The 26,068-nt window shown below is 41.0% G+C and overlaps 1 protein-coding gene across 5 annotated transcripts in view; it reads left to right on the top strand.

Annotated features, from left to right (window-relative positions):
* Positions 1–25,184, top strand: part of LOC137321021 (transducin-like enhancer protein 1) — a 102,164-nt gene extending 76,980 nt beyond the window's left edge. For all 5 annotated transcript variants that reach the window (XM_067983135.1, XM_067983134.1, XM_067983133.1 and 2 more), the window contains 9 exons: positions 1,248–1,380; positions 1,721–1,905; positions 12,761–12,837; positions 13,585–13,834; positions 15,514–15,761; positions 16,660–16,807; positions 18,747–18,897; positions 23,058–23,134; positions 24,585–25,184. In XM_067983135.1, coding sequence (XP_067839236.1) covers positions 1,248–1,380; positions 1,721–1,905; positions 12,761–12,837; positions 13,585–13,834; positions 15,514–15,761; positions 16,660–16,807; positions 18,747–18,897; positions 23,058–23,134; positions 24,585–24,692 — 1,377 coding nt within the window. In that variant the 3' untranslated portion in view covers positions 24,693–25,184. The remainder of the gene's footprint in view (positions 1–1,247; positions 1,381–1,720; positions 1,906–12,760; positions 12,838–13,584; positions 13,835–15,513; positions 15,762–16,659; positions 16,808–18,746; positions 18,898–23,057; positions 23,135–24,584) is intronic.
* Positions 25,185–26,068: the final 884 nt, after the last annotated feature.

The raw sequence follows: 26,068 nt of genomic DNA, 5'->3' as shown, positions 1-26,068 counted from the left end.
AGCTTTCGGAGGCTTCCTCCTTCGTCAGGTGAGTCACCTGACGAAGGAGGAAGCCTCCGAAAGCTTGTGATTTTAAATAAAGCTGCTGGACTATAACCTGGTGTTGTAAGACTCCTGATATTATTCATTAGTTCAAGTATTTGAGCTTATTTCTGAAATGATTTTGCTGTCCGTAGAATGCACTAACATTGTTATCCGAGATGCCTGTGCATAAGTTGCCTTCTTTGGTTTTACAGTGACAACATGTATTGTAAAATGTGGTTCATAATTTGCACACAAATGCAGGGTTTTACGACCTATAAACTTGATTGAGCGAAGGCAGCTGTGTGCTGAGGTGATCGTCGTTTGCCTGGCCTAAAAAAAACACAAGTGCAACCTGCAGCAGTGAGCCAACTACACAAGATTTTATTTTGTTTTGTTTTATTTTACAGCCAGAAGTTTTGTCCAATTTCAAGTTTTCAAAATAAACTAGCCTGCTAGATTCTATTCACAATCTAATCTGAAATCTCAAATTAGCTGGAAAGTACCCATTCAGTTACGTACACCCATGTAGTAATAGGCTGGATCCGCAGAGACCTTCCCTTATTCCATACAGGCTAGTGTGGATATGTGCAGGCATACCCTGTTGTCAAATCTGATTTACGTTGTTTAAAAATGTTGTTGGTTAATTTTCCCCTCCCCTCTCAGTTCATGGGGTCACTATTTCCCCCACCCCTCTCCCTTTCTCGGTCCACCTTGGCATTGTTCTCTCCCTTCTGTGACCCTATTCAGAGAGCCATGCCAGCCACCCTTCTATGTTGTTCTTGCTTCTTACTATTGCTGCCATAGGAGATTGAAAGCTGCTGCACAATGAGAGCAGTTTTGTGAGATCAGGAATTCTCACCCACAGTGCAGCAGTGTTTCCATCCTTAGAACACCAGCAGCTTCAGGTAACAATTTTTGTGGATTTATGGCTGGAATGTTGCAGTGGGAATGACTAGTTATAGTTGGTTTGCCCTCTCTGAGAATAATTGTGCTTCTACAGCTCAAAGCTTTTGGGAACCCTGGCTGATGTTTTCCTCTCTAGCCCAGGAATGCTGAGAGCAATAATGTGTTACTGATATCCTGGAAGAGGACTCTTGCCTTTTAAAAAAAAAAGTTTGTGTTTTTTGATACGTGTTCAATGTTGGCCAGGCAATTGAAATAATATATTATAGTTGTTATTGTAATAAATGTTAATATCTGATTTAATTATAACCTTGATGCAGCATGAAAAGGCTAGCACTCCTGTGATGAAATCCAGTACCCCAACTCCACGAGGCGATATGCCAACTCCAGGCACGAGTGCTACTTCAGGACTGCGTCCAGGCCTCTGCAAACCTCCAGGGATGGACCCATTAGGTAACCAATCTGTAATCTATCAGTCGTTGTTTATAAATGGTAAAACATCTGAAAGAATGACTATTTCCATTTTTAGAGTAGTCATGTTGGTATTCAAAGACCAATTTGAGAAGGGAAAACTGCAAATCTACACATTTATTATGTTAATTTAAATTGTCATCACTTTAAGCATATCTGGTAGCTCTATATTTCTCAAAAGCAATTGTACTTCTGTGATTAGTTGCAAACTGTACTGCAAAGATAAATATTTTAATAACTGTGTAGTGTAGATCTGTCCCTGAAGCATAATTCATATGAAAATACTAAAATGAAGTACCCTTTTCTCACAATTGCTTTACAGCCTCAGGATTAAGGGCACCCTTGGCGGTACCAGGACCGTATCCATCACCTTTTGGGATAGTACCTCATTCTGGCATAAATGGAGATCTGAACAGCCCAGGAGGTTATCCAGGCTTGCATAATATCTCACCTCAGATGAGTGCTGCAGCAGCAGCAGCAGTAGTTGCCTATGCACGACCCCCTATGGTAAGCTACGTGCTACACACATCCATAAAGTTAGTTCTCTTCACTAATAAAAAAGGCAAGTAAGGTACTAGGTCGCAATAGCAGAGGAACAGACTACAAATCAATAGATTGTATTCTTGCTGTGTAAGATGTTGTTAGATCCCACTTGGAATACTGTGTGCAATTTGGGTCACCAAATTGCAGGAAGACTTTTGCCATTGAAAAGTTTTAGAGGTGAGCACCAAAAATGATTCTGGGTAGCGTGAACTTTAGTTATGAGGAAATGTTGAGGATATTGGCAATGTTTTCTTTGGAAAAATGAAGACTTCAAGGTGGGCTAAGTGAAGTTTTTAAGATTATGATGAATATTAATAAACAACAATAACAATTTGCATTTATATTTCACCTTTAACATAAAAAAAAATCCAAAGGCACTTCACAGAGGCATAAGGAGACAAAAATGGATGCAGAGTCAAAGAAGGTGATATTAGGGGGAGGGATGACCGAAAGCTTCATGAAAGAGGTGGGTTTTAAGGAGGGCCTTTAGGAATGAGAGATCGATTAAGAGGTGGAGGGATTTAGGGAGAGAATTTGAGTGTAGGGCCTAGGCAGCTGAAGGCCCAACCGTCAATGGTGGGCAAAAGGAGCGAAGAAGCACAGGAGGCCAAAGTCAGAGAAACAAAGAGTTCTTGGGGGAGTGGTGGGGGTTTAGGACTGGAGGAGGTTACAGAAATAGGGAGAGGTGAGGCCACCAAGAGATTTAAGCATGAGAATGGGAATTTTAAATTGGAGGCATTGAGGGACTGGGAACCAGTAAAGGTCAGCAAGAGCAGGAGTCATGAGTGAGACTGACATGATGCAGGATGGGATATATGCAACATAATTTTAGGTGAACTAAAGTTCAGAGTGTGGGGAACATTGGAATAGTTGGATCTGGAGGTGACAAAAGAATGGATGAGAGTTTCAACAACCGATAGACTGAGGTGGATGTTGATGTGGAGGTTGAAGTAGACAATCTTTGTGATGTTGGGGACATGGGGTCAGGAGCTCAGCTCAGTGTTGAATAGCATTCTGTGGCTGTGAACAGTTTGGTTGAACCAGAGATGGGGGGGTTGGAATCAGTGGCAGGGATACGAAGTCTGTGACAGGGTCAAAGATGATAGCTTCAGTCTGGGATAACTGCAGCTCATCTGAGACTGGATGTTGGACAAGCTGTCTGACAGCACTGGGGCAGAGGTGGAGTGGTAGAGCTGGATGTTGTCGACGGCCATGTGGATGCTGACCCCATGTCTTCGGATGATGTCACCAAGAGGCAGCATGTAGACGAAGAAGTGGAGAGTGCTAAGCATAAATCCCTGGGGGACTCCAGAGGTAACCGTGTGCGGGTCAGAAGAGAAGCCATTGCTGGAGATGCTTTGGCTTTGGATATGTTCAAATGTCAGCTGACAGAAATTGAAAAATGTTAAGAGGGACTATTTCACCCAAAGGGAAATCAATCTGTGCAATAAGTTACTAGGGAAGGCTAATGGAGAGTCAGTTGTATAATGGTTTATGAGACAATCAGATGAATTTCTGTGTAGAGAAGGGATTGGGGAATATGGTGAGAAAGTGGTTAGGTTGGGTTTATCTTGAACACTGCAGTATTCCTATTCCTATGTAAACTTCCAATTGCTGTTTGGTTCATGCATTCTTGCTAAATGCAGATTTGAAGTGAAAACCTTACTAGAATTTGGAGATTTGGTGTATGTGCTTTTTTTGGGACGCAGGGTGAAAGGTGGAGGAGAAAGTAGGGCACCTATATGTACTGTGGTTATGAACATATTTATCTTGTTTCACAGTGCTGTTTTTAAGATTCTGAACAACTTGTTTCCCTATTTGTAAAGTTATTGATGTTACCATGATCAGGTACCTGAAATATGATTGAAGATCAGACTAAATAGCAGCCAAAATGCTTATAGAATTACCAATTAAAATAAGTATTGAGTAGTATTGTTAATGCAACTTTATGTGTAAAAATAAGATGCTCAGATCTTCAGAAGGTTGTACCACAACCTGCCAAATCTCAACATTTTTCTAAGGCGCAAAAGCAATCCCTGTTCTAGCACAGGTCTTTGCTGAGCCATCTGATGTCCACTAGGTCAGTGATATGGTGCTACAATTGGCCTCAATGCCCTGGGTTAAGTGGGGTGTGGAGTAAATTGGTCAGGGTTCCAGTTTCTGATTCCTATTTAACAGTGCCTGCTAGCAGCTTGCATATATGGATGTTTGTAAACAATTTTACAACACCAAGTTATAGTCCAGCAATTTTATTTTAAATTCACAAGCTTTCGGAGATTTTCTCCTTCCTCAGGCAAATGTTTCAAGAGCTCCTTGAAGCCTACGCATTTATACATATAGAACAATACATGGTGTTTACAGACTGCCCCTGCAACTGCCCGTTGCCAAGGCAATCACCGTGTTCAGACAGAGAGGTGTCACCTGCAGAACCCCCGAATACACATTCAACAAAAAAACAAACAGGGAAAAAAAACAGAGAAAAAAAAAACACAGAGAGAGGCAGAAACATCCGGAAGGCAGAGAGAGCCAGCAAATGACCCATTATATTAAAAACAGATAACATTTGTTCGATGGTGGGGTAACGTGTAGCGTGACATGAACCCAAGATCCCGGTTGAGGCCGTCCTCATGGGTGCGGAACTTGGCTATCAATTTCTGCTCGACGATTTTGCGTTGTCGTGTGTCTCGAAGGCCGCCTTGGAGTACGCTTACCCGAAGGTCGGTGGATGAATGTCCATGACTGCTGAAGTGTTCCCCGACTGGGAGGGAACCCTCCTGTTTGGCGATTGTTGCGCGGTGTCCGTTCATCCGTTGTCGCAGCGTCTGCATGGTCTCGCCAATGTACCATGCTCTGGGGCATCCTTTCCTGCAACGTATGAGGTAGACAACGTTGGCCGAGTCACAGGAGTATGAACCATGCACCTGGTGGGTGGTGTCCTCTCGTGTGATGGTGGTATCTGTGTCGATGATCTGGCATGTCTTGCAGAGGTTACCGTGGCAGGGTTGTGTGGCGTCGTGGACGCTGTTCTCTTGAAAGCTAGGTAGTTTGCTGCGAACGATGGTCTGTTTGAGGTTGGGTGGCTGTTTAAAGGCGAGTAGTGGAGGTGTGGGGATGGCCATAGCGAGGTGTTTGTCCTCATTGATGACATGTTGAAGGCTGCGGAGAACATGGCGTAGTTTCTCCGCTCCGGGGAAGTACTGGACGACAAAGGGTACTCTGTTGGTTGCGTCCCGTGTTAGTCTCCTGAGGAGGTCTATGCGATTTTTTGGGTGTTGGGTGAGAACAGGATTGAGTTGAACTGCGATGCCTTCTACATCAGTTGAAATGCCTACTTGCCTGCACTAATTGTCAAAGCTCACAGATGAATAATAGCCACTTTACAAAGTTCATGAGGGTGTCTGATGCCTGTGGGACAATATTCTAGCGTAGGTCAATGTCTTCAGGAGAGGAGGGAAGAGAAGAAAATTAGCTAGGAAGAAACAAATGTTCTTTCTTCCCCAGTCCTCGTTCCTGCCCTCCCCCAGCAATAAAAAATTTCCACCTAAGATAGATCTGCACCCATTACTGTCACTATAGTATCACTGCTATAGTGCTGTTCTTGCTAATAGAGTCCAATTGAAACCTTTAGGACTGGAATTGCATGGGGAAAATGTTCAAGAATAAAGAAGTGAAAGAAAAATGAGACTTAACAGAACAAAAGAAAATTCAGAATAATAAGAAAAAGGAAACACAAACAAACACGAATGAGAAGAGAATAAAAGCAAACACACAGGCTTTTTTTTTAAAAAAAGAGCACCAGTTCTCGTCAATTCAATTTAAGACCTGCATTAGTACAAAAAAACAGAATAGTTACAGTCTGAATAACAGATGATTCGTCATGGTAATAACTCCTCTTGGAATTGTAAAGTTCTTACTAGGCCAAGAAAGAAATTGTTTTGTTACCCTGACTGACCCCAAATTATTTATTTCTTTTTCAATATACGCCGAATTTGTGGTTGTAAAATGAGAATGCTAGAAATGATAAAATGACATTTAGTCCAGTCACGATGTCATTGCTAAAATGGTCTGCCCCACGTACCCATGAAATCCACCCCCATGAAAAGCTTGAGGCTGGTTTACTTAGTCTGCTGTGTACTTTCAGCGTGGAATTAATGTATTTGTGCATGTTGTTTTTGCTTCCTGACATTTATCTTTAGACACAACTCATTTCTAATGACAGTATAGTTTAAAATTGAGTTTGTATCTATCATTCAAACAATTTTTTAAAAAATCGATAATTTGTAAAGCTGGGCCATGAAATCCTTGGCCTTCAATGGACTTAGCTGTTAGATATGCAAAGATGCATTTACACTACAATTTTAGCATCACTATGAAGAGGTATCATGCTAAAGTTGCAGTATAAATTCAGATTGAGTCCCAACCTCACTACAGAAAGTAAAAGAGTGCGGGAGTCTTGGAATGTTTCAATAGTGTTTGGAGTTCAACTCCAGTATGGTGCCACATTGGGTTTAGAAAGTACCAGGGTGTCACTTAGACACTTTTGTAAACCTATTTACAGTTGATTTAAATGTTGGACATTGCTGCCCACACTCTCAATATTTAAATTTAAACTGTGGGAAGAGGAGCTTTGTGCCTGTATGGTTACATGTATATGTCAAGCGCAATCCTGAGCAGGAAAATTGGAGTTCCAGCCAGGCAGTGTAAACAGGCTGAAAGCTGTATTGCAATATAAATTAAAAGGTTTGAGATGAATGAGAAAGATTGGAGGAGGAAAAGTGAAGTGCAGATTCCTTTATAAAACTGCATAATTACTTAATGTTGTTCAAGATTTAATTGTATTGTTTTTGCCATTTTAAAAAATCTATAAAATGAAACCCTCAAATCCCCAATGAATATCTGGCAGATTTAATGTTCTAATCCTAAGGCTTTCTTGGCTAGACATTTTAATAGTAATAAACAGGAACACTTGCCAGTTCTAGTAAAGAAGTTCCAGACGCAAAAGTTACAAGGAAAAGAAATAAAACTTCTTGGCGATAGTACAGAAATGTATTAAAAATCTTTAGCACTTTTATTGTAACAATGATCATGAAATGAATTACACAGCAATTTAAAAGTAATAAAATGCTTCTCATGAATGCGTCCTCTTCAAAATGACAAAAACTCAATGCAAATTAAATATTACTTGCAAAGATTAAATTTGCACTCAAAACGTGGGGAGTGAATTACCTGGAGGCTTCTCCCGCTCCACCTTGTTTATGTGCATAATGGATTTCCTTTGAAGTTGCGGTGGTGGATCGAGAGGAGCTTTGAGGATATTCACCCCAAAGGAGTGTAGCTATTGAGCTATTGTTGTGCTAGAGTGAGCATCTTCTCAATGTTAAAATGAACATTAAAATGTAAATCCTTTAAGCTATGGGGAAAGAATTTGAGAACTCCTTTTCTTCTTTACCCCCACTCTACCCACACACAACCTTTCCCCAGCTCTGCCCGTTCCCCAGTACTTCCCTTCTCCGATGCTGCCATGATTGAGGTTGTGGACTATCTGATATATAAGGACTTGGGTTGGACTGAACTCTGATACTAAATGGTTCAGGTTGAAGCTGTAGTGCCCAATTATTTTCTTTCTATAGATATGATCCAAAGGGAAATAGTACTGTGTTAGGGGAATACTTTGAATAAAGGTCACCCTTTCCTATACGAACATACCAAATTTAATCTATTCTCTCCCATCATTCAGGAGAAATTCCAAACCTAGGTCCTCAAACATTTTGCAACATCCCCCACCCCCCCCCCCCCCCCTCCCCACCACGTCATGTTCATCAGTCAAGAGATATGCTTTTTATATTGCTGCAGTGACACTTCTGCCTCCAAAGGCATTGAGAGAGTTGCCTCTTCAGATAGTTCTCAGTGCCTCCTTCACCTTGGGATGTTGTTGTCAAAGTCGGGACTACTGACATTTTCAGCACTGCTACAAAAATGGGCTATTCAGCTAGAGAATAATAATATTCTCAAATGAAAACAGTAAATACTGGAAACGCTCAGCAGGTCAGTTAGCATCTGTGGAGGGAGAAACAGAGTTGACGTTTCAGGGTGATGGCCTTTCATCAGAACTGGAAGATGAAAGGTCATCGACCTGAAATGTCATCTTTGTTTCTGTCTCCACAGATGCTGCTGACCTGCTGAGCGTTTACAGCATTTTATGTTTTTAATTAACATTTCTAGCATCCGCATTATTTTGTTTTGGTACTATTCTCAACTTGTGTTCTTGGTCCATTATGTGAAACTTGCAAGGACCACAACGAACTAACATTGTCCTTCCTCTACATTCCATTTTGGACATCTTTCAACAAGACTTTTATAACTGCTATTTTTTAATGAGCTAGATTTAAACATGCTCCTTAGGATTTCATTGAGTGGTTATTTATTTAAATGTAAAACTGGAGATAATGCACATACTTGTAATTTAATCCTTTTTTCCTGAGATGATCATTGGTTCCATGGTCCTTAATTGCTGCTTTTTTTTCACAAGGGATAACTTGCTGTATAACATTAAATTAAAACAATGGATGATATGGTCTTAAATGAACTTAGGTCTTAATCTATTGCTATGATGTCAAACCAGTGACTTCATTTTTTTGGTAATAATCATGAATGTTGGTTGAGATGTATTTACATTTCTTGTCACTCTCCCGACTGCCAGTTTTCTCTCCTCTTGACAATGGTGGCACATGCTGCAGTAGAGTTCCACAGGTGCTAGCAACACCTCAGCCCCTTGCCCAAATGGCCATTCTTTGGGGGCCTGTGTAACGTGTATTGGCAAGCTATTTGACATGGCAGGCATTACAGCTGAGCTTGATCCTAACTCTACCTAATTTTTGTGTGCCCACACTTTTTAACAGGATGCACTGGACCATAATTAAGAGTAGCAATCTTGATCTCCCCTACCTCCAAACTTGGGGACATTGAGACCAACTTGTGCCCACTAGAAGCCATTTGCATTGTTGCTTTGCCAGGATGGCTGTGAGGGTGCTTCAATTGACCTTACTACCCCTACACTAGGTAGAGAGAAATTACCCAGTGTATATCCTCCTGACAGTTGAAGGAAAGTACCTATGTTCGTGGATGCTGAACATGAGTAGGAATGGGCTTCATGAAATATCCTGCAAGAACTCACTGGGATCATACATGAAACATAGCCACTTTGAGGAGATACCAGAAGACTGCTGGCCCATGAAACCATACCCCAGTATAAACTGCCAATTTAGGAAACATTGAAAGGGAAAAATGGAAATTGATGCATTGGACCTATTAATGCAGCCAAATTATAATAAGCAAAATGTACAAAGCTATCCAGAAATTAGGAGATAAAATGCTATTAATTGGACACGCCGATTTAGTACTCAAAAGGGATTCTTTGGGGGGTAATGTAAGATGCCATGAAATTATTGTCCCTTAATTGATGAACTTTAGTTTTACTAATACCTTTATCTCCTCACCCACCTCCATCCCTACCTCAACTGCTCTGCTGCTGGAACTCTCATGCTCTGCCTCCACTCTTACCGCTACCCATCTGTCACTGAAACCCTCATACGTGCCTTCATCAATGCTAGACTTGATTACTCCAATGCTCTTCTTCCATCCTCCCCACCATAAACATCAGCTCATCGAAAACTCTGCTGGTCATATCCTATCCCACACCAAGTCGCACTCACCCATTATCCCCATCCCTGCTGGCCTACATTGGCCTCAAATTTAAAATTCTTGTCATCTTTAAATACTTTTAATGGCCTAGCCTTTCCCTATCTCTGTAACTGCCTCCAGTCTTACTCTGCCACTTATACATCCACTCCACCATTGGCAGCTATGCCTTCAACTGTCTAGGTCCCACTCTCTGGAATTCAATCCCTAAACCCCCCCTACCTCCTTCTTCTCCTTTAAGAACCTCCTTAAAAACCCATCTCTTCGACCAAACTTTTGATCACCCCTCCTAGTCTCTCCTTTGGCTGTGCATGTGTTTTCCTCTGTGGCGCGCTTTGGGATGTTTTTCTATGTTAAAGGTATTATATAAATGTATGCTATTGATGCTAAAGGAAGTAAGAACTTGCACTTATATAGTCTTTCATGGCCTCAGGACGTCCCAAAATGCTTTATAGCCAATTAAGTACTTTTGAAGTGTAGTCACTGTTGTAATGTAGGAATCATAGAAAGGTTACAGCATGGAAGGAGGCCATTCAGCCCATTGAGTCCGTGCTGGCTCTATGCAAGAGCAATCCAGCTAGTCCCACTCCCCCGCTATCCCTGTAGCGCTGCAATTTTTTTCCTTTCAAGTACTTATCCAGTTTCCTTTTGAAAGCCATGATTGTATCTGCTTCCACCACCCCCTCTGACAGTGCATTCCGGATCCTAACCACTCACTGTATAAAAAAGTTTTTCCTCATATCACCTTTGGTTCTTTTGCCATTCACCTTAAATCTATGTCCTCTGGTTCTCGACCGTTCTGCCAATGGGAACAGTTTCTCTCTATCTACTCTGTCAAGACCCTTCATGATTTTGAATACCTCTATCAAATCTCCTCTCAACCCCTTCTCTGTTCCAAGGAGAACAACCCCTGCTGCTGCAGTCTATCCACGTAACTAAAGTCCCTCATCCCTGGAATCATTCTAGTAAATCTCTTCTGCACTCTCTCTAAGGCCTTCACACCTTTCCTAAAATGCGATGCTCAGAACTGGACACAATACTCCAGCTATGGCCGAACCAAGGCTTTATAAAGGTTCATCATGACTTCCTTGCTTTTGTACTCTATGCCTCTATTTATAAAGCCCAGGATCCTGTATGCTTTTTTAACCGCTCTCTCAACCTGCCCTACCACCATCAACGATTTGTATACATATACCCCAGAAATCCCTGCTTCTGTAACGCTTTTAGAATTGTGAGCTTTAGTTTTATTGCCTCTCCTCATTCTACTTACCGAAATGTAACACCTTGCATTTTTCTGCATTAAATTTCATTTGCCACGTGTCCGCCCATGCCACCAGCCTGTCTATATCCTCTTGAAGTCTATCACTATCCTCCTCACTGTTCACTCCACTTCCAAGTTTTGTGTCATCTGCAAATTTGGAAATTGTGTTCAGTACACCCAAGTCCAAGTCATTAATGTATATCAAGAAAAGCAGTGGTCCTAGTACCGACCCCTGGGGAACACCATTGTACACTTCCCTCCAGTCCGAAAAACAACCATTCACCACTACTCTCTCTTTCCTGTTACTTAGCCAATTCTGTATCCATGCTGCTACTGCCTCTTTTATTCCATTGGCTTCAATCTTGATGACAAGCCTATTATGCGGCACTTCATCAAACGCCTTTTGAAAGTCCATATACACCACATCAACCACATTGTCCTCGTCTACCCTCTCTGTTACCTCATCAAAAAACTCTATCAAGTTAGTTAAACACGATTTGCCTTTAACAAATCCGTGTTGGCTTTCCCTAATCAATCCACACTTGTCCAAGTGACTGCTAATTTTGTCCCGGATTATCGTTTCTAAAAGTTTACCCACCACCGAGGTTAACTCACTGACCTGTAGTTGCTGGGTTTATCCTTACACCCTTTTTTGCACAAGGGTGTAACATTCGCAATTCTCCAGTCTTCTGGTTCCATCCCCGTATCTAAGGATGATGGGAAGATTATGGCCAGTACCTCTGCAGTTCCCACCCTTACTTCCCTCAGCAATGTAGGATGCATCCCATTCGGTGGGGGTGACTTATCTACTTTAAGTACAGCTAGTCTTTCTAGTACCTCCTTTATCCATTTTTAACCCATCCAGTATCTCAACTGTATCTTCCTTTACTGAGACTTTGGCAGCATCTTCTTCCTTGGTAAAGATAGATGCAAAGTACTCATTTAGTACCTCGGCCAGGCCCTCTGCCTCCATGAGTGGATCTCCCTTTTTGGTTCCTAATCGGCCCCATCGTTACTACCATTTAATGTTTACATGCCTGTAGAAGACTTTTGAATTCCTTATTATGTTGCCCACCAGTCTTTTTTCATACTCTCTCTTTGCCCATCTTATTTCCTTTTTCACTTTCCCTCTGAACTTTATATATTCAGCCTGATTCTCACTTGTGTTATCAACCTGATATCTGTTGTACGCCCCTTTTTTCTGCTTCATCTTACTCTCTATCTCTTTTGTCATCCAGGGAGCTCTGGCTTTAGTTGCCCTACCTTTCTCCCTCGTGGGAATGTACCTAGACTGTACCCGAACCATCCCTTCCTTAAAGTCCTCCCATTGTTCAATTACAGTTTTGCCTGCCAATCTTTGATTCCAATTTACCCGGGGCCAGATTTGTTCTCATCCCACTGAAATTGGCCCTCCTCCAATTGAGTATTTTTATTTTAGGATGGTCGATGTCCTTTTCCATAGCTATTCTAAACCTTATGATACTATGATTGTTGTAATGTTACCTTTTTGTGGTACTTGGATACTCTTAAAAGAAAGAACTTGCAGTAATGTAGCTTTTTCCTATTGGCATTTATTTGCTTTAGATTGTGGGAGAGCAGTGTTGATACGTGACTCCCCACATTTACATTGCTAAAACTAACTCCTTTATTCCAGTGGCAGAATCGTAGACCCACATTTTTGTGGCTACTCTCCCACCATCCAACTAAATGAATGCCAATATGTAAGTGTCCAGAGACAACCCAGCAATTACTGTGGCCCCAAGAATGGATTACAATTTTTGTACACTTTATAGAACTTTTGGTTCTTTGCCACGCTCCAAACATACTATATTTGGTTTATCTACTGGTTTTTAATTACAGGTTGGGTTCGACCCTCATCCTCACATGCGCGTACCTGGAATGCCTCCAAATTTGACTGGCATCCCTGGTGGAAAACCGTAAGTAACTAATGAAATTTCTTCTTTTCTTCCAAATAGAAACATATGTAATGTCTGTATAATTTGTATTAACACTACTAAATGTGCCTGATTTTCCTTTCTGAATGTTAACATTGAAAGTTAGTTGTTTACTTTCTTCTTTGTGACAGCAAAATCACTAATGTTCATTTTCGTGAACATTTATAACCATTTTAATTGAACCGGTTAAAGGTAAAAATGCGTATTTAAAAACTCTTGATGCAATATTTTCATTGTCTAGACATAAATGAGATACAGTCTACTCTTAATTCAAAATTATTTGAAAATACATTTTTTAGCATTAAATTCCCATGTTGCAGTGTTATGAGCATTGCTTAATTCAAATTATCGGATAGTTTAAGGTTTTTAGTGCAAAAATGATGCGGAGTTATCTGGAAAGATCTGTACAAAAATTTGATCAGGTTTTGAATTCTGACTTTTCTGTGATTTGCACTGACTCCTGCGTTTTAGGATATGTGGACTTTCGAGTCCAGAAAATTTCAACCCTTTCATGAAGGTCACTTCAACATGAGAAATGGAAACATGGCAACAGTATTGCTAGATATTAAAAAAAATAGTAACAGTGTTGTGAACTGTTGATTTATGGTTTGCAAATTGGAGGTGGTCACTTGTAATAGTAAGCAAAAATATTGAGAAATGTGGTTAGCATTCAGCAGATGTTAGCCCCAAATCCTTCAGTTTTGTTTTCTTTCAACTTTTTCTAAATAGAGCCTATTCATTCCATGTTACTGTGGATGGACAAATGCAGCCTGTGCCTTTTCCTCCTGATGCCCTAATTGGACCAGGGATCCCAAGACATGCTCGGCAGATCAACACACTGAGCCATGGTGAAGTTGTGTGTGCAGTTACCATCAGCAACCCAACTAGACATGTGTACACTGGTGGGAAGGGTTGTGTGAAGGTCTGGGATATCAGCCAGCCTGGCAGCAAGAGCCCGGTCTCCCAGCTGGACTGCTTGGTAAGTGAATGTAAACTACTGTTTAAATCTCAAAAGAGGGAAATGAATTTTATCAGGAAACTATGAAACAATTCTAGGTGGCTGTTCATCAATTCGCAAATAAGGAAATAGCAGTGAGTTCTGTTTCCTGATTTTTAACACCAACTTTGGAATATTCCCATTTCCCCCATCAAAGCTGTGTGAACTAGATTCAGCTGGGAGAGTGAAACTGAATATTTATGAAAGGTTTCGTTGAACACCAGTATATATCTGCATCTGAAATTCCTTAAGAAATGGGACCTAATAATAAAGGATCTTTGTGTGTACAGAGCCATTGAAGAGGCAGGCCTTGGTGAGAATTTTTCAAGTGGTGTTTCCATACAGTTTCAACGTTTTCTCAAATTCAGCTTAAGGGTAGGCCAGGGGGTGGGATCTTGGCTTTGATTCTCATGTTTGCTGCAGGTGAAAATTCAGTGAAAACTTTAACCTGACATGGTGGCACTTCAACGTGTCACCACGTTATAAGACACAAAACAAAGTGGCAAAGTGTCACTTTACTGTTTTATTACTTAATGAAAGCTGTTCAATCCTTTTTGCATTTGCACTCTTGATATGCTGTCTTGTTGGAAGCTAGGGGATAGACAATTTATTGTAAAATGGTGGGTTAGTCCAAATTTCAGGCATCCTCTGTGACACTTGAAACCATGATGAAGGGAAAGAATTGTTTAGAAGTTTTAATCTAAAAAGGAAGAGTGGCTTTTTTTCTGTGCTCATAGAGTAGCTGACAGTCAACAAATCTGAACCTTTGCATTTAGCTTCAGAATTATTTGGGAAAAATCAACTAAAAATCTTGTGTAACTCATCAATGAATTTCAGTATCTGCTTTGTTGGAAAGCAGTGCTCAGTAATGTGGCACGGATGGTAGTGGTATAAAGATAAAACAAACAAGGACTACTTGCTTCATGTATTAGCATTTCCAGAAGTCTGTTTTTTCAGCCCAGATTTCAACGGTGGTCATTGGAACCATTTGTACAGATGAGGAATATATTTTAACTGTGCATGGCTGACCACAACGTATCACAAGAAAATCTAACGGGATCTGACCTGACCCCCCCACCCCCCTCTTTTCCTTGAAGGGACCAATTAACTTTTACAACTTGATTATTTTTTCTGTTTGTAAATAGAGAGCTGGACTAGTATTCAGACATTTTTTATGGATGTATTGGAATCCAAGGTAAACTTGTGGATGAATTATTGGATAAAGCAGATATGGTTGAAGGAGCATTATAAAATCATTATTCAGATGACGTCTTTGTTTCTTGGTCACCATGTGGAGACAGTGCAAATCCACATGGTGGCCATAACTCAGCACTAAATTATCAGTCTCGTTCAAACCACAAATATGGGTGGTGTGGAAAATACACTGGTGCAGTTGGGATTGGTGTCTGAATTGTTTTTTATTTGCTGGCTCCTTTTGTATATCCTGCATTTAATCTGCCAAATGATGGAATGTTATAAGCCAAGCGGGTCTACTTGGTGCATGCTCACTTTTGAAAGTTGATGTCTGTGTGATCGTTCAATCTTGAGACTGATTAGAGGCAGTTTGTCTAGGTTGCTGAGTTTATGTTACATTTTCCCAAAAAAAAGCATTTAGTAAATAAGAGACAATGGACAGAATCTAACTTTACTTTTTTCCACAGAACAGAGACAATTACATCCGATCATGCAAGCTGTTACCTGATGGATGTACCCTGATTGTTGGTGGTGAAGCCAGCACGTTATCTATTTGGGACCTGGCAGCCCCAACTCCACGTATAAAGGCAGAGTTGACATCCTCTGCCCCTGCCTGCTATGCTTTGGCTATCAGCCCCGACTCCAAGGTCTGTTTCTCCTGCTGTAGTGATGGTAATATCGCTGTCTGGGATCTGCACAATCAGACATTAGTCAGGTAAGAGTTTAATCATGAAAACTGGATTCCTGTTGTTTTGTACAGGAGGTTACATTGGAAGGTTGTTGAAAATGTGATGAAAGACATGCATTTAGAAAGTAATATTTTAAAATAAACTTGGTCCTCTTTCATATATTGATTGTATCCAAGTTGATTTTTTAAAGTAATAATTTAAATAGCTGAATACTGGGGGATATGATTTGCCTGTGTTATGGCAGTTTTATATTGTTATTCAAATGAATATCAGACATGCAACACTTTCACTTTCAAAGATGCTTTTTTTTTATTATAAATGACCTAATGGCATCAGAAACCAACATTTTTGTGGGCCATGAACTCCTATTAGATCTCTAGTTAACACTAAAATCACAGAGTGAATCCCTGTCCTTTTAACTGTGAGAATCAAAGGTACCTGGTCTTGATTTGGAACGGCAATAATGCAGAACAGTACACAGAGGGCACATGTCTTTGTTTGAGCACTGCTCCCTGGGGGCCACTTTTATAATCTAAAAGTGCCACTAGACACTAGTCATCCTCAGAATTCAATTAGTAGGAGCTAGTCCTTGTATGTAATTCTGTGAGAAGCCTTGAGTAAGCAAAGCAAAGAGTTTAGCAATAAATATGTGTGACACTAACTTTGATTAGGGGGAAAACAACGTGCTTGTTACAGCTTCATTTTACAGAGAAGAGCTATTTTGCTTTGTGCTTGTTGCACCTGGGTAATATTTGCACATCCATAGATCATGAACTAATGTTATGTCCTGTGTGGTTTGTTTAACCAAATGCAGTACCAGACACTGAAGAAACATGTTGATCTGGAGTCCAAAACTAACAATATAATTGTGTTTATCTAAGGCATGTGCAGGAAATCTTTATTCTATTTTGTTTGTTTAATCAGGCAATTCCAGGGTCACACAGATGGAGCCAGCTGTATTGACATTTCAAATGATGGCACCAAGCTTTGGACAGGAGGTTTAGACAACACTGTAAGATCCTGGGACCTCAGAGAAGGAAGGCAACTACAACAGCATGACTTCACGTCCCAGGTATTTGGAGATCTAATGCTAACACTAATTTCTTTGTAAGTCTTGAACTAAATCATGGCTATAATTTAAAAGTAATCACTTGCAAGAAAGTAGCTGCAATTTCTCACCAATTACTATCAGCAGCTAATAGTCATCAGCATGTGACAGCAGGTGATTACACCAGAGAATAAACTTCACTGACTTCATAAAACATGCACAAAATAAGTTAATGTTTTCAATCTTAAAATAAAATTAGGTTCAAGCGCTTAATGTACAGATTGACTGCAGTTTTCCGTCTATAAAATAAACTCATGTCTCTTAAGTAAAGCACACAGCTGATGTTCTTGATCATTTCTATAACCCTTTGGCTAATGGTTTACTCCTACAGACCTGAGCTGCAATCAGCATTTGTGTGTGTTTGTGTATGAAATATGTAGAGAGAAAAAAATATTACAAATGCATTGGTTGGACCGTCTCTTTGGTTTTTATGATCTTTAAGCTTACCAGTACAAATTTGGAGTTCATTTGTGATTTTAAAAAAATCATGTAAAGGTCTGCCTGATGTACCAAATTCTGCAGCAATCTAAATATTAATATGGTGGGAGTAGTTGTCTTTGAACAATCCATCAGCAGATTGACTTGAATCTAAAAGAACAGACTCTTAACCTAACTCTTTAGATTGTAGCTATAGCTGGTGGGGGTTCAAAATTATATGCTGTAATCTCACTTCTATCCTGAAACGTGGGGATGGTGAGAGAATGTGGAAAGAAGAAAGTGATTAAAATAATAACTATAACGAAACAGTTAGACAGCGAGTGATCTATTTGCAGCAGGTGGCTCATTTTTTCTTTTCTCTCTCTTTTGCACCCACCAACACCAAATTCCCAGTCTCTAGTGCAGGGAGACACCAAGCAGAGGTTGTGTGCCACCCCAACGGAGAGGGGAAAAGTCAGTTGGAAAGTTCTCCCCAGGCTGCTGTTGCACATACCTCATTTTGGCTGATTTAGGGTATCAGTGCAGATCTGGAAGCAGATCTGCAATCTCTCTTACCCCCCCCCCCCCCACTCTTCCTCAGTCGCAGGTCTTGCATAGCTGGGTGGGGTGGGGGGAAGGAGGGTGAGAGCAATTTTAAATGAACGATCACAATGTTTTTTTTTCTATACATAAATGTTGCAGTTGTTCAGAACTGCAAACATTCTAGGAGCTTTCCATGGGGTGAATGACAGTGAAGAATTGGGCAAACAATAAATAGAGATGACGAGGCTGCTTTGGTGGTAAATGCACCATGCAGTGTGGTACAAAGCCATGCAGGAAGGTCCCATGCTCTGCATTGGTAGATCTCAGGCAATAATGGGGCGTGCCGCACAAGGGAGATGTTACGTGTGGCCTCAGTTTCTTCTGGCTATTGAGGGGGAGGAAATCAACCAGAGTTCCTATTCCTGATTACTATTCAGCGACTTCTGCATGTGTGTTAATAGTGGGTGAGCACAAGATGTGCTCAGCTATGGTACCTGCACATGATAAAATAATTTCCCTACCTTGTCCTGGCTCACATATGAAGAATGACCACCCGTGCAAGGTGCTGGAAGACTGTCGGTCCATTTGGAGCCATTCCTTTTTCCAAACCAGCAATAAAATGCGTTCTTCTGTAACTGCTGAATCACAACCTCCATTTCAAATATAATTTTATTGCGGTAATCTAGCTATTGATGACCTTGTTTCCCAATAAATGTAAATTACCACAGAGATTACAAGTTAATTCTGAGTGTATAAAGCTGAACTAAAACTATTGAATAGATTGCTTAAAAGGATCAAATAAAGCTTTGGTTTAATATAGTAGTAGCACTATAACCATTACTGTGTACCTATCACTGTTTAGTACTTTTGTAATATTTGTTTCATAATATTTTAGAGCACAATCCACAATTAAACATTCATTTTAAAATGTTTTTTTTAAAAGATCTTCTCTCTTGGATACTGTCCTACTGGGGAATGGCTGGCTGTGGGGATGGAGAGCAGCAATGTAGAAGTGCTGCACGTAACCAAACCAGACAAATATCAACTGCACCTCCACGAAAGCTGTGTGCTGTCCCTTAAATTTGCTTACTGTGGTAAGAATCATCAGCTGTGGTTAAATTAACTCATTCACAATTTTCTTCTCTTCCTATTCCCAAAGTCATTGACTCCATGCTGGGATACAGTTCTTTGGGCATCGTTTGTCCTCTGGTACTTTACCCACATAGCCATTTTTTTGCATGAGTCTTTACAGTCAGCAGGTTATTTGACTACATATTCACCTGTCCTCCCTTTGATGTGTACTTCCAGCTGGATGTCGATTAGGAGTAGGAACCCTGGCTGATCTTATTTTCCCCTCTTCCTGCCACCTCCTAGCCCAGCAGATTTGAGGCCAATTGTAGCTATGTGCTAAGCCACAGTTGCTGTTTGAAATGTTATACAGTTAACTATAGATAAACGTGTAAGAAGTCACATCCCTTTCAGTTAAAGTAAAGAATTTCTGATCCATGCATATCCTTATAAATCCAAAATCCTGATCCCAGCATGGCCAGTTCCTCAATATGTGTTTCATATACAAAGCAGCCTAAGTGTACTCCCTCTTCTGCATTCAAATAAATGGCCAATATTACATAGAATTTTTTTTTTCCAAACTTGATCTGCTGGTTTGCCTTTAATGAAGAAATTTCAAAACAGTGCATATATTTTGTGCTTGAAATGCTTGGTGAAAATAAAATTCTCTTAAATATTAAAACTCAGTAGATAATATTGTGATGTGGTATTGACTCATTCAGATAAGAAAGGTTTCAGACTCAATTCCTGATTGGTCACACCCTCACCTCCACCTTCGATGCCTTTGTCCCCATTATATCCATTACTCTCTCTCACCATGGTCATTCCCTCTGGTACGGCCCCCATCTCCACTCTCTCAAGTCCAAGGGACGCAGACTTGAATGTTTATGGTGGACATCTGGTTTAGCCATTCATTGCCAGATCCGGTTGGGCCACAGAAAGCACTTATGGGGTCCTGCTCTCCTCTGCCAAAACTGCTCACTATTCCAGGATCATCCTAGAATCCAAAGATAACCCCCGGCTTCTCTTCCCCACAACAAACTATCTTCTTAAACCCCTCTCCCCTGCCCCTTCCACCCTCACTTCCAACAAGTGCGAGGAGCTTATGGACTTTTTTGACACTAAGATTGAGACCATCCGTTCAACTGCCTCTACTGCTTCCCTCCCTTCCCCTGGCCCACCAAGCCAAACTTCCCGTACAGTTCCCTCCTGCCTTAGCCCTGAACTTGCATCTTTCTCTAGTTTCTCTCCTATCTCCCCTCATGTCCTCTCTGAGCTCATCTTGACCATGAGACCCACTTTCTGCTCCCTCGACCCTATTCCCACCAAACTGCTGACTACCCAACTTCCCTTCCTGGCCCCCATGTTAGATGATATTGTTAACAGTTGCCTCTCCTCAGGTACTGTCCCCTACCCCTTCAAATCTGCTAGCCTCACCCACCTCAAAAAAAAACCATCCTTGACCTCTCTGTCCTTGCAAACTATCGCCCCATCTCCAACCTCCCTTTCTTCTCCAAAGCCCTTGAACGTATTGCCGCCTCCCAAATCCGTGCCCTTCTTTCCCGCAACTCCATGTTTGAACGCCTCCAATCAGGTTTCTGCCCCTGCCACAGTACTGAAATGGCCCTTATCAAAGTCACAGTGACATCCTCTGTGACTGTGACCCTGGTAAACTATCCCTCCTCATCCTTCTCGCTCTATCTGCAGTCATTGATACGGCTGACCGCACCATCCTCCTCCAACGCCTCCCCTCCGTTATCCAGCTGTGTGGGACTGCCCTCGCCTGGTTCCATTCCTGTCTATCCAGTCATAGCCAGAGAATCACCTGCAATGGCTTCTCTTCCCGCTCCCGCATCATTACCTCTGAAGTCCCCCACTGATCTATCCTTGGCCCTCTCCTATTTCTCATCTGCATGCTGCCCCTCGGCGACATCCGAAAACACAATGTCAGTTTCCAAATGTACACTAACGACACCCAGCGCAACCTCATCACCACCTCTCTCGACTCCTCGTCTGACATTCAATATTTAATGAGCAGAAATTTCCTCTAACTAAATATTGGGAAGGCCGAAACCATTGCCTTCGGTCCCCGCCACAAACTCTGTTTGCTAGCCACTGACTCCATCCCTCTCCCTGGCCACCGGCTGAGGCTGAACCAGATCTTTCGCAACCTTGGTGTCCTATTTGACCCTGAGCTGAGCTTCCGACGACATATCCGCTCCAACTCCAAGACCAACTACTTCCACCTCCATAACCTCACCCATCTCTGCCCCTACCTGAGCTCATCTGCTGCTGAAACCCTCATCCATGCCTTTGTTACCTCTAGACTCTCGACTATTCCAATGCTCTGCTGGCCGTATCCTAACTCACACCAAGTCCCATTCTCCCATCACCCTTGTGCTCGCCGACCTACATTGGTTCTCGGTGCGGCAACGCCTCATTTTTAAAATTCTTATTCGTTTTCAAATCCCTCCATGGCCTCGCCCCTCCTTATCTCTGTAACCTCATCCAGCCCTATAACCCTCCGAGATCCCTGGACTCCTCCAATTCTGGCCTCTTGAGCGTCCCTGATATGAATCACTCCACCATTGGCAGCCGTGCCTTCAGGTGCCCAGGCTCTAACCTCTGGAATTCTCTCCCTAAACCTCTCCACCTCTCTATCTCTCTCTTCTCGCTTAAGACACTCCTTAAAATGTACCACTTTGACTAAGCTAATTCTAATATCTCCTTATTTGGATTGGTGTCAAATTTTGTTTGATAATCGCTCTGTTGAAGTGCCTTGGGACATTTTACTAGGTGAAAGGCCGCTATATAAATGCAAGTTGTTGTTAGCTGATCACACCAAGGCTGGCATTGGAAGTGTTATAGTTGGCCTCTATGCTCCTGGACCAGGAAGAAGAAAAATCTGACAGTGTGACTGTTCTTTGTTCTTTGTTGCTATTTAGTGACATCCACTTGAAATGTGTAGCTGTGTGGTTTGGTGAAAATAGGATCAGGTTCGGCTGTGATTCTCTTTCCCTTCCCACATCCCGACTCATGGTTTAAAAAGCCAACTGATGCTCGCTCTCCAGGCTTATGTATGAAGAATGGCCGTTTGGGTGGAATACCAGAGAGCTGCTGGTGATAGAACGTAAGAACATAAGAAATAGGAGCAGGAGCAGGCCATACGGCCCCTCGAGCCTGCTCCGCCATTCAAAAAGGTCATAGCTGATCTTCTACCTCAACTCCACTTTCCCGCCCTATCCCCATATTCCTTGATTTCCTCACTGATAAGATACAGTGCTTTGGAACTGTATCCTACTGTAGGTCACTGCTTTCAGGAGTGGAAGAGATAATAGAGAGAGAAAAGAGATGGTGGCCAGGGGCAGGAATTCGAAATTAACTTATAAAACTAACATTGAATGTGTCACACACACCTTAGTTACGCTGGTGCTGATTTAATGCTGGTTCCAGGTTGAAATTCCATGTAAGCACTGCTGAGAGACTGAACCGGTATAAAATGCACCCAGAGAGCGCCATGCATGCTTAAGTGGTATGACATACATGACCAAGCATCAGTCCTCCTCGGCTGACAGCATTTTTGTGATGTATTTAAGTGCTTATTTATTCGTTATGTATTTCAAATCATAGAAACTAAACTTTTTGGAGCACAATATAATTTACAGTTCCAAATTTGAAGAAATGTCAAAATTTAGTGAATAAAATTTGCCATGTTTATACTTTAGTTTTAATGCTCCATTACCAGAAGAGTACAATATATAGTAAATAGTGTGGCATGGAAGTGGTTTGAAGATACCTGTAATGTAGCTGCTGTCCTGCAGCTGACATCTGTGTATTGCTTCAAGATTGTGTCATGGAGGTGGCCTCACTTCCTCATGTTTAGGATGGTGTTGAAGACTATATTGGACTTCAGGGAGCAGTTTTGCAAAAATGGCAACATCGCTCTGCTCACAAACATGTCATAACAGATTGTTAATACCATGGCAAGAGATTCTGTATGAACCCATTGATGTGATTGAGGGCATCATTTCATAATATGGGTATGCAGGGATTTCAAGCTCTTTTGATTTTATTGACTAGAAGAGGAAGAGTTGGATACAGGAGAGAGACTATAGGCTATTGATTAACACAAAAAATGGGCCAGACGGTGGATGGTTAATTTAATGATTTTTGGTATATATTTCAGGTAAATGGTTTGTAAGCACTGGAAAAGATAATCTTCTAAATGCATGGAGAACGCCTTATGGAGCCAGCATATTCCAGGTAATTTTATGGTAAAACTTTGAGTCAAACCTAAATTTCTTGAAATTTCCAAAAAAAAAATAAGCAAAATAGCACAGATCCCAGAGTAGGGTGGGCAGTTGCTAATTGTAATTGTGATAACTTTGACAACTTTATACTGGTACCAGTATAAGTGATCATGAAACTGTCAGGTTTTCATAAAGGCCCAACTGGTTCACTAATGTCCTTTAGGGATGGAAAACTGCAATCCTTACCTAATCTGGCCTATTTATGACTTCAATCCCACATCAATGTGGATGACTCTTAACTATCCTCTGAAGTGCGTAGCAAACCACTCAGAAGTACGAAACTGCTACAAAAAATGGACTGCAGCATTTCATGAAGGCCCACCACCTTCTGAAGAATAACTAGGGACAGGCAATAAATGCTGGCCTTGCCAGTGACACCACATCCTGAGAATGAATAAAAAATTATAGAGCAATGAAGAAGCTTAAAAGCCTTTTGAGAAGTCAATACACCAGAGAAAGATTGTCTTAACGTTTACGTGACTTAAGTGACTTTGCAACTCTTATCAAGACATTTCAATATGGTGTTTGGCATTTGTGAATGAAAGATGCCAAGGCCATGGAGAAGGTGTAGAGGAGATGCACCAGGGATGAGGGGCTTCAGTTATGCGGAGAGACTACAGAAGCTGGGATTGTTCTTCTTAGAATGGAGCAGGTTAAAGGGAGATTTAATAGAGGTGTTCAAAATTATGAAGGGTTTTGATCAGAGTAAATAAGGAGAAACTGTTTTCACTGGCAGGATGGTCGGTAACCAAAGGACAAAGATTTAAGATAATTAGCAAAAGAACCAGAGGGGAGATGAGGACAATCTGGAATGCACTGCCTGAAAGGGTAGTGGAAGCAGATTCGATAGTAACTTTCAAAAGGGAATTGGATATATAATTGAAAAGAAAAAAATTGCAGAGTTATGGGGAAATAGCTGGGAAGTGGGACTAATTGGATATCTCTTTCAAAGAGCTGGCACAGGCACGGTGAACTGAAAGCATCATTGATCTCCTTCTGTGCTCTATCAATGTAGGATGGAACTAGGCATGTTTTGGCTTTTGACCATTTAATGGCACTATTTTAAGCTATTTAAAAATTAGATTTACAGAACAAGCAGAAACTAGTGGCTCAGTATTGATGCACAGTGCTGTCCTCCCTTCAGAATGAGGGTGGATTTGAGCCTAGGCTACATTTTTGTCATTCATGTTCACTTGCTTGCCCCTGGAATGAAGGGGAATGTGGAGGAGAGATTAAATAGAAGGGAATGAAAGCATGTATGGGCTGAAGATACAGACTTCATGTAATGAAAAGTGACCTCTAGTCTTTGAAACAATTATGATGTATAAATTGAAAGCTATAGTTGTAAATGAATTCTGGTTATTTTAGATTAACTGTTCTTTTTCCCCTCTTTCTTTCTACAGTCTAAAGAGTCATCATCAGTGCTGAGCTGCGATATCTCAGTGGACGATAAATATATAGTCACTGGCTCTGGAGATAAGAAAGCATCAGTCTATGAAGTTATTTACTAAAATCTTTAACTGAGAAAGTTATATTTAGAACTGTTTTTTAGAAACAACAAAGACAGCATCCTCCTGGCCTTCAGGTCTTAAAGGTGTTTCTGAATGCCTACACATAAAGACTGATCATCGCACCAATGATTGACTGGATTAAAAGAAAACTCCACTGAACTGGGCGCGATTAGCTGTTTTTGGTAGTCCCAAGAAAATTCCAGGACCCTGCTTTGTAGAACCCTGGATTATTAGAAGAGCATTTGAATCCTCTCTGACCTCACGTTGTATTTTTGTTATTGCCTGAATTGCTGCATTTGTGGAGTTGCCTAACCAGATGTTCACTTGTTCTTTGAAAGACATTCTGTCCTTTGTAGCGCAATGGTGTTCCAGGTGAAACTGGATCCTGGTTACTGCATCTTGTGAAATGTTTTTTGTATCTTGTTGGAGCTCAGACATTTGTACAAATTGTAAATATTCCGTTTAATACAGTAAAGACAGTATTGAAACAAATTGATTTTGTAACTTTTTTTAAATTACGGAGCATTTATAATTAGTGTTGCTTTAGCTGCAAACTAAGAATGGATTCAAGCAAATAAGAACAGCCGCCAATTATTCAATTATGTATCAGAGCTTGAAATAAGAGGAATGAAATTAGTCTACAAACAGGCACAAGCAAAAATGAATATATTTTATGGCTTTACATTTGCAAAACTTAATATGTAATCCCTGTGTCCCTAAATGTGGGGCAACACCTACTACATTTTTTTTCTATATAGTTATTTAAAACATTTTCTCTTTTTGGTTATCCAGAACATTAACAAGGCTATTCAGACAGCCCAGAATATCAATCCTGCCACTACACCACCCATCAGAATATTTCTCCTTATATTTAAGCAGAACAACTTCTATATAGTTAATTATTATAGTTATTCTTGCTATACAGTTTGTTTTCTTTTGTCCAGCCATTACAGCACTAATGTAACTTTGCACATCAATGGTTTAAAATAGTTTCTGGATTTTCACCAAATTTTAGAATTGATTTCCTATCCTTTGCCTGTGGGCTCCCTTTGAAAGTAGGCGTGCTGAGAACCATCTGCGCTTGATGGTGTGCCCATAAACTCTGCTTCCTTCAACACTGATTAGTCACCATTTTGTAACTTTTATAATGCTTTCTTGGATTTTTACCAAAATCGCTGAGTGGTTCTTGACATCCGCTTCTGAGCTCCTTTTGAAAATGGGTATGCTGGGAACCATCTGTGCTCGAAGCTGTGCCCATGTATCCTAGTAGCCTTCAAAACTAACTTGACCCTTTTGTATCTTAACATACTTTGTTGGGAGTTTAACTAAAATCATAAATGACTTCCTTCCTTAAGATTCCCAATTGTTTTGAAACA

The sequence above is a fragment of the Heptranchias perlo genome, chromosome 4, assembly GCF_035084215.1.
Source record: "Heptranchias perlo isolate sHepPer1 chromosome 4, sHepPer1.hap1, whole genome shotgun sequence".
Classification (NCBI taxonomy): Eukaryota; Metazoa; Chordata; class Chondrichthyes; order Hexanchiformes; family Hexanchidae; genus Heptranchias; species Heptranchias perlo.
Note: the sequence above shows the minus strand (reverse complement) of the source record. Positions and strands in the feature narration are given on the sequence as shown.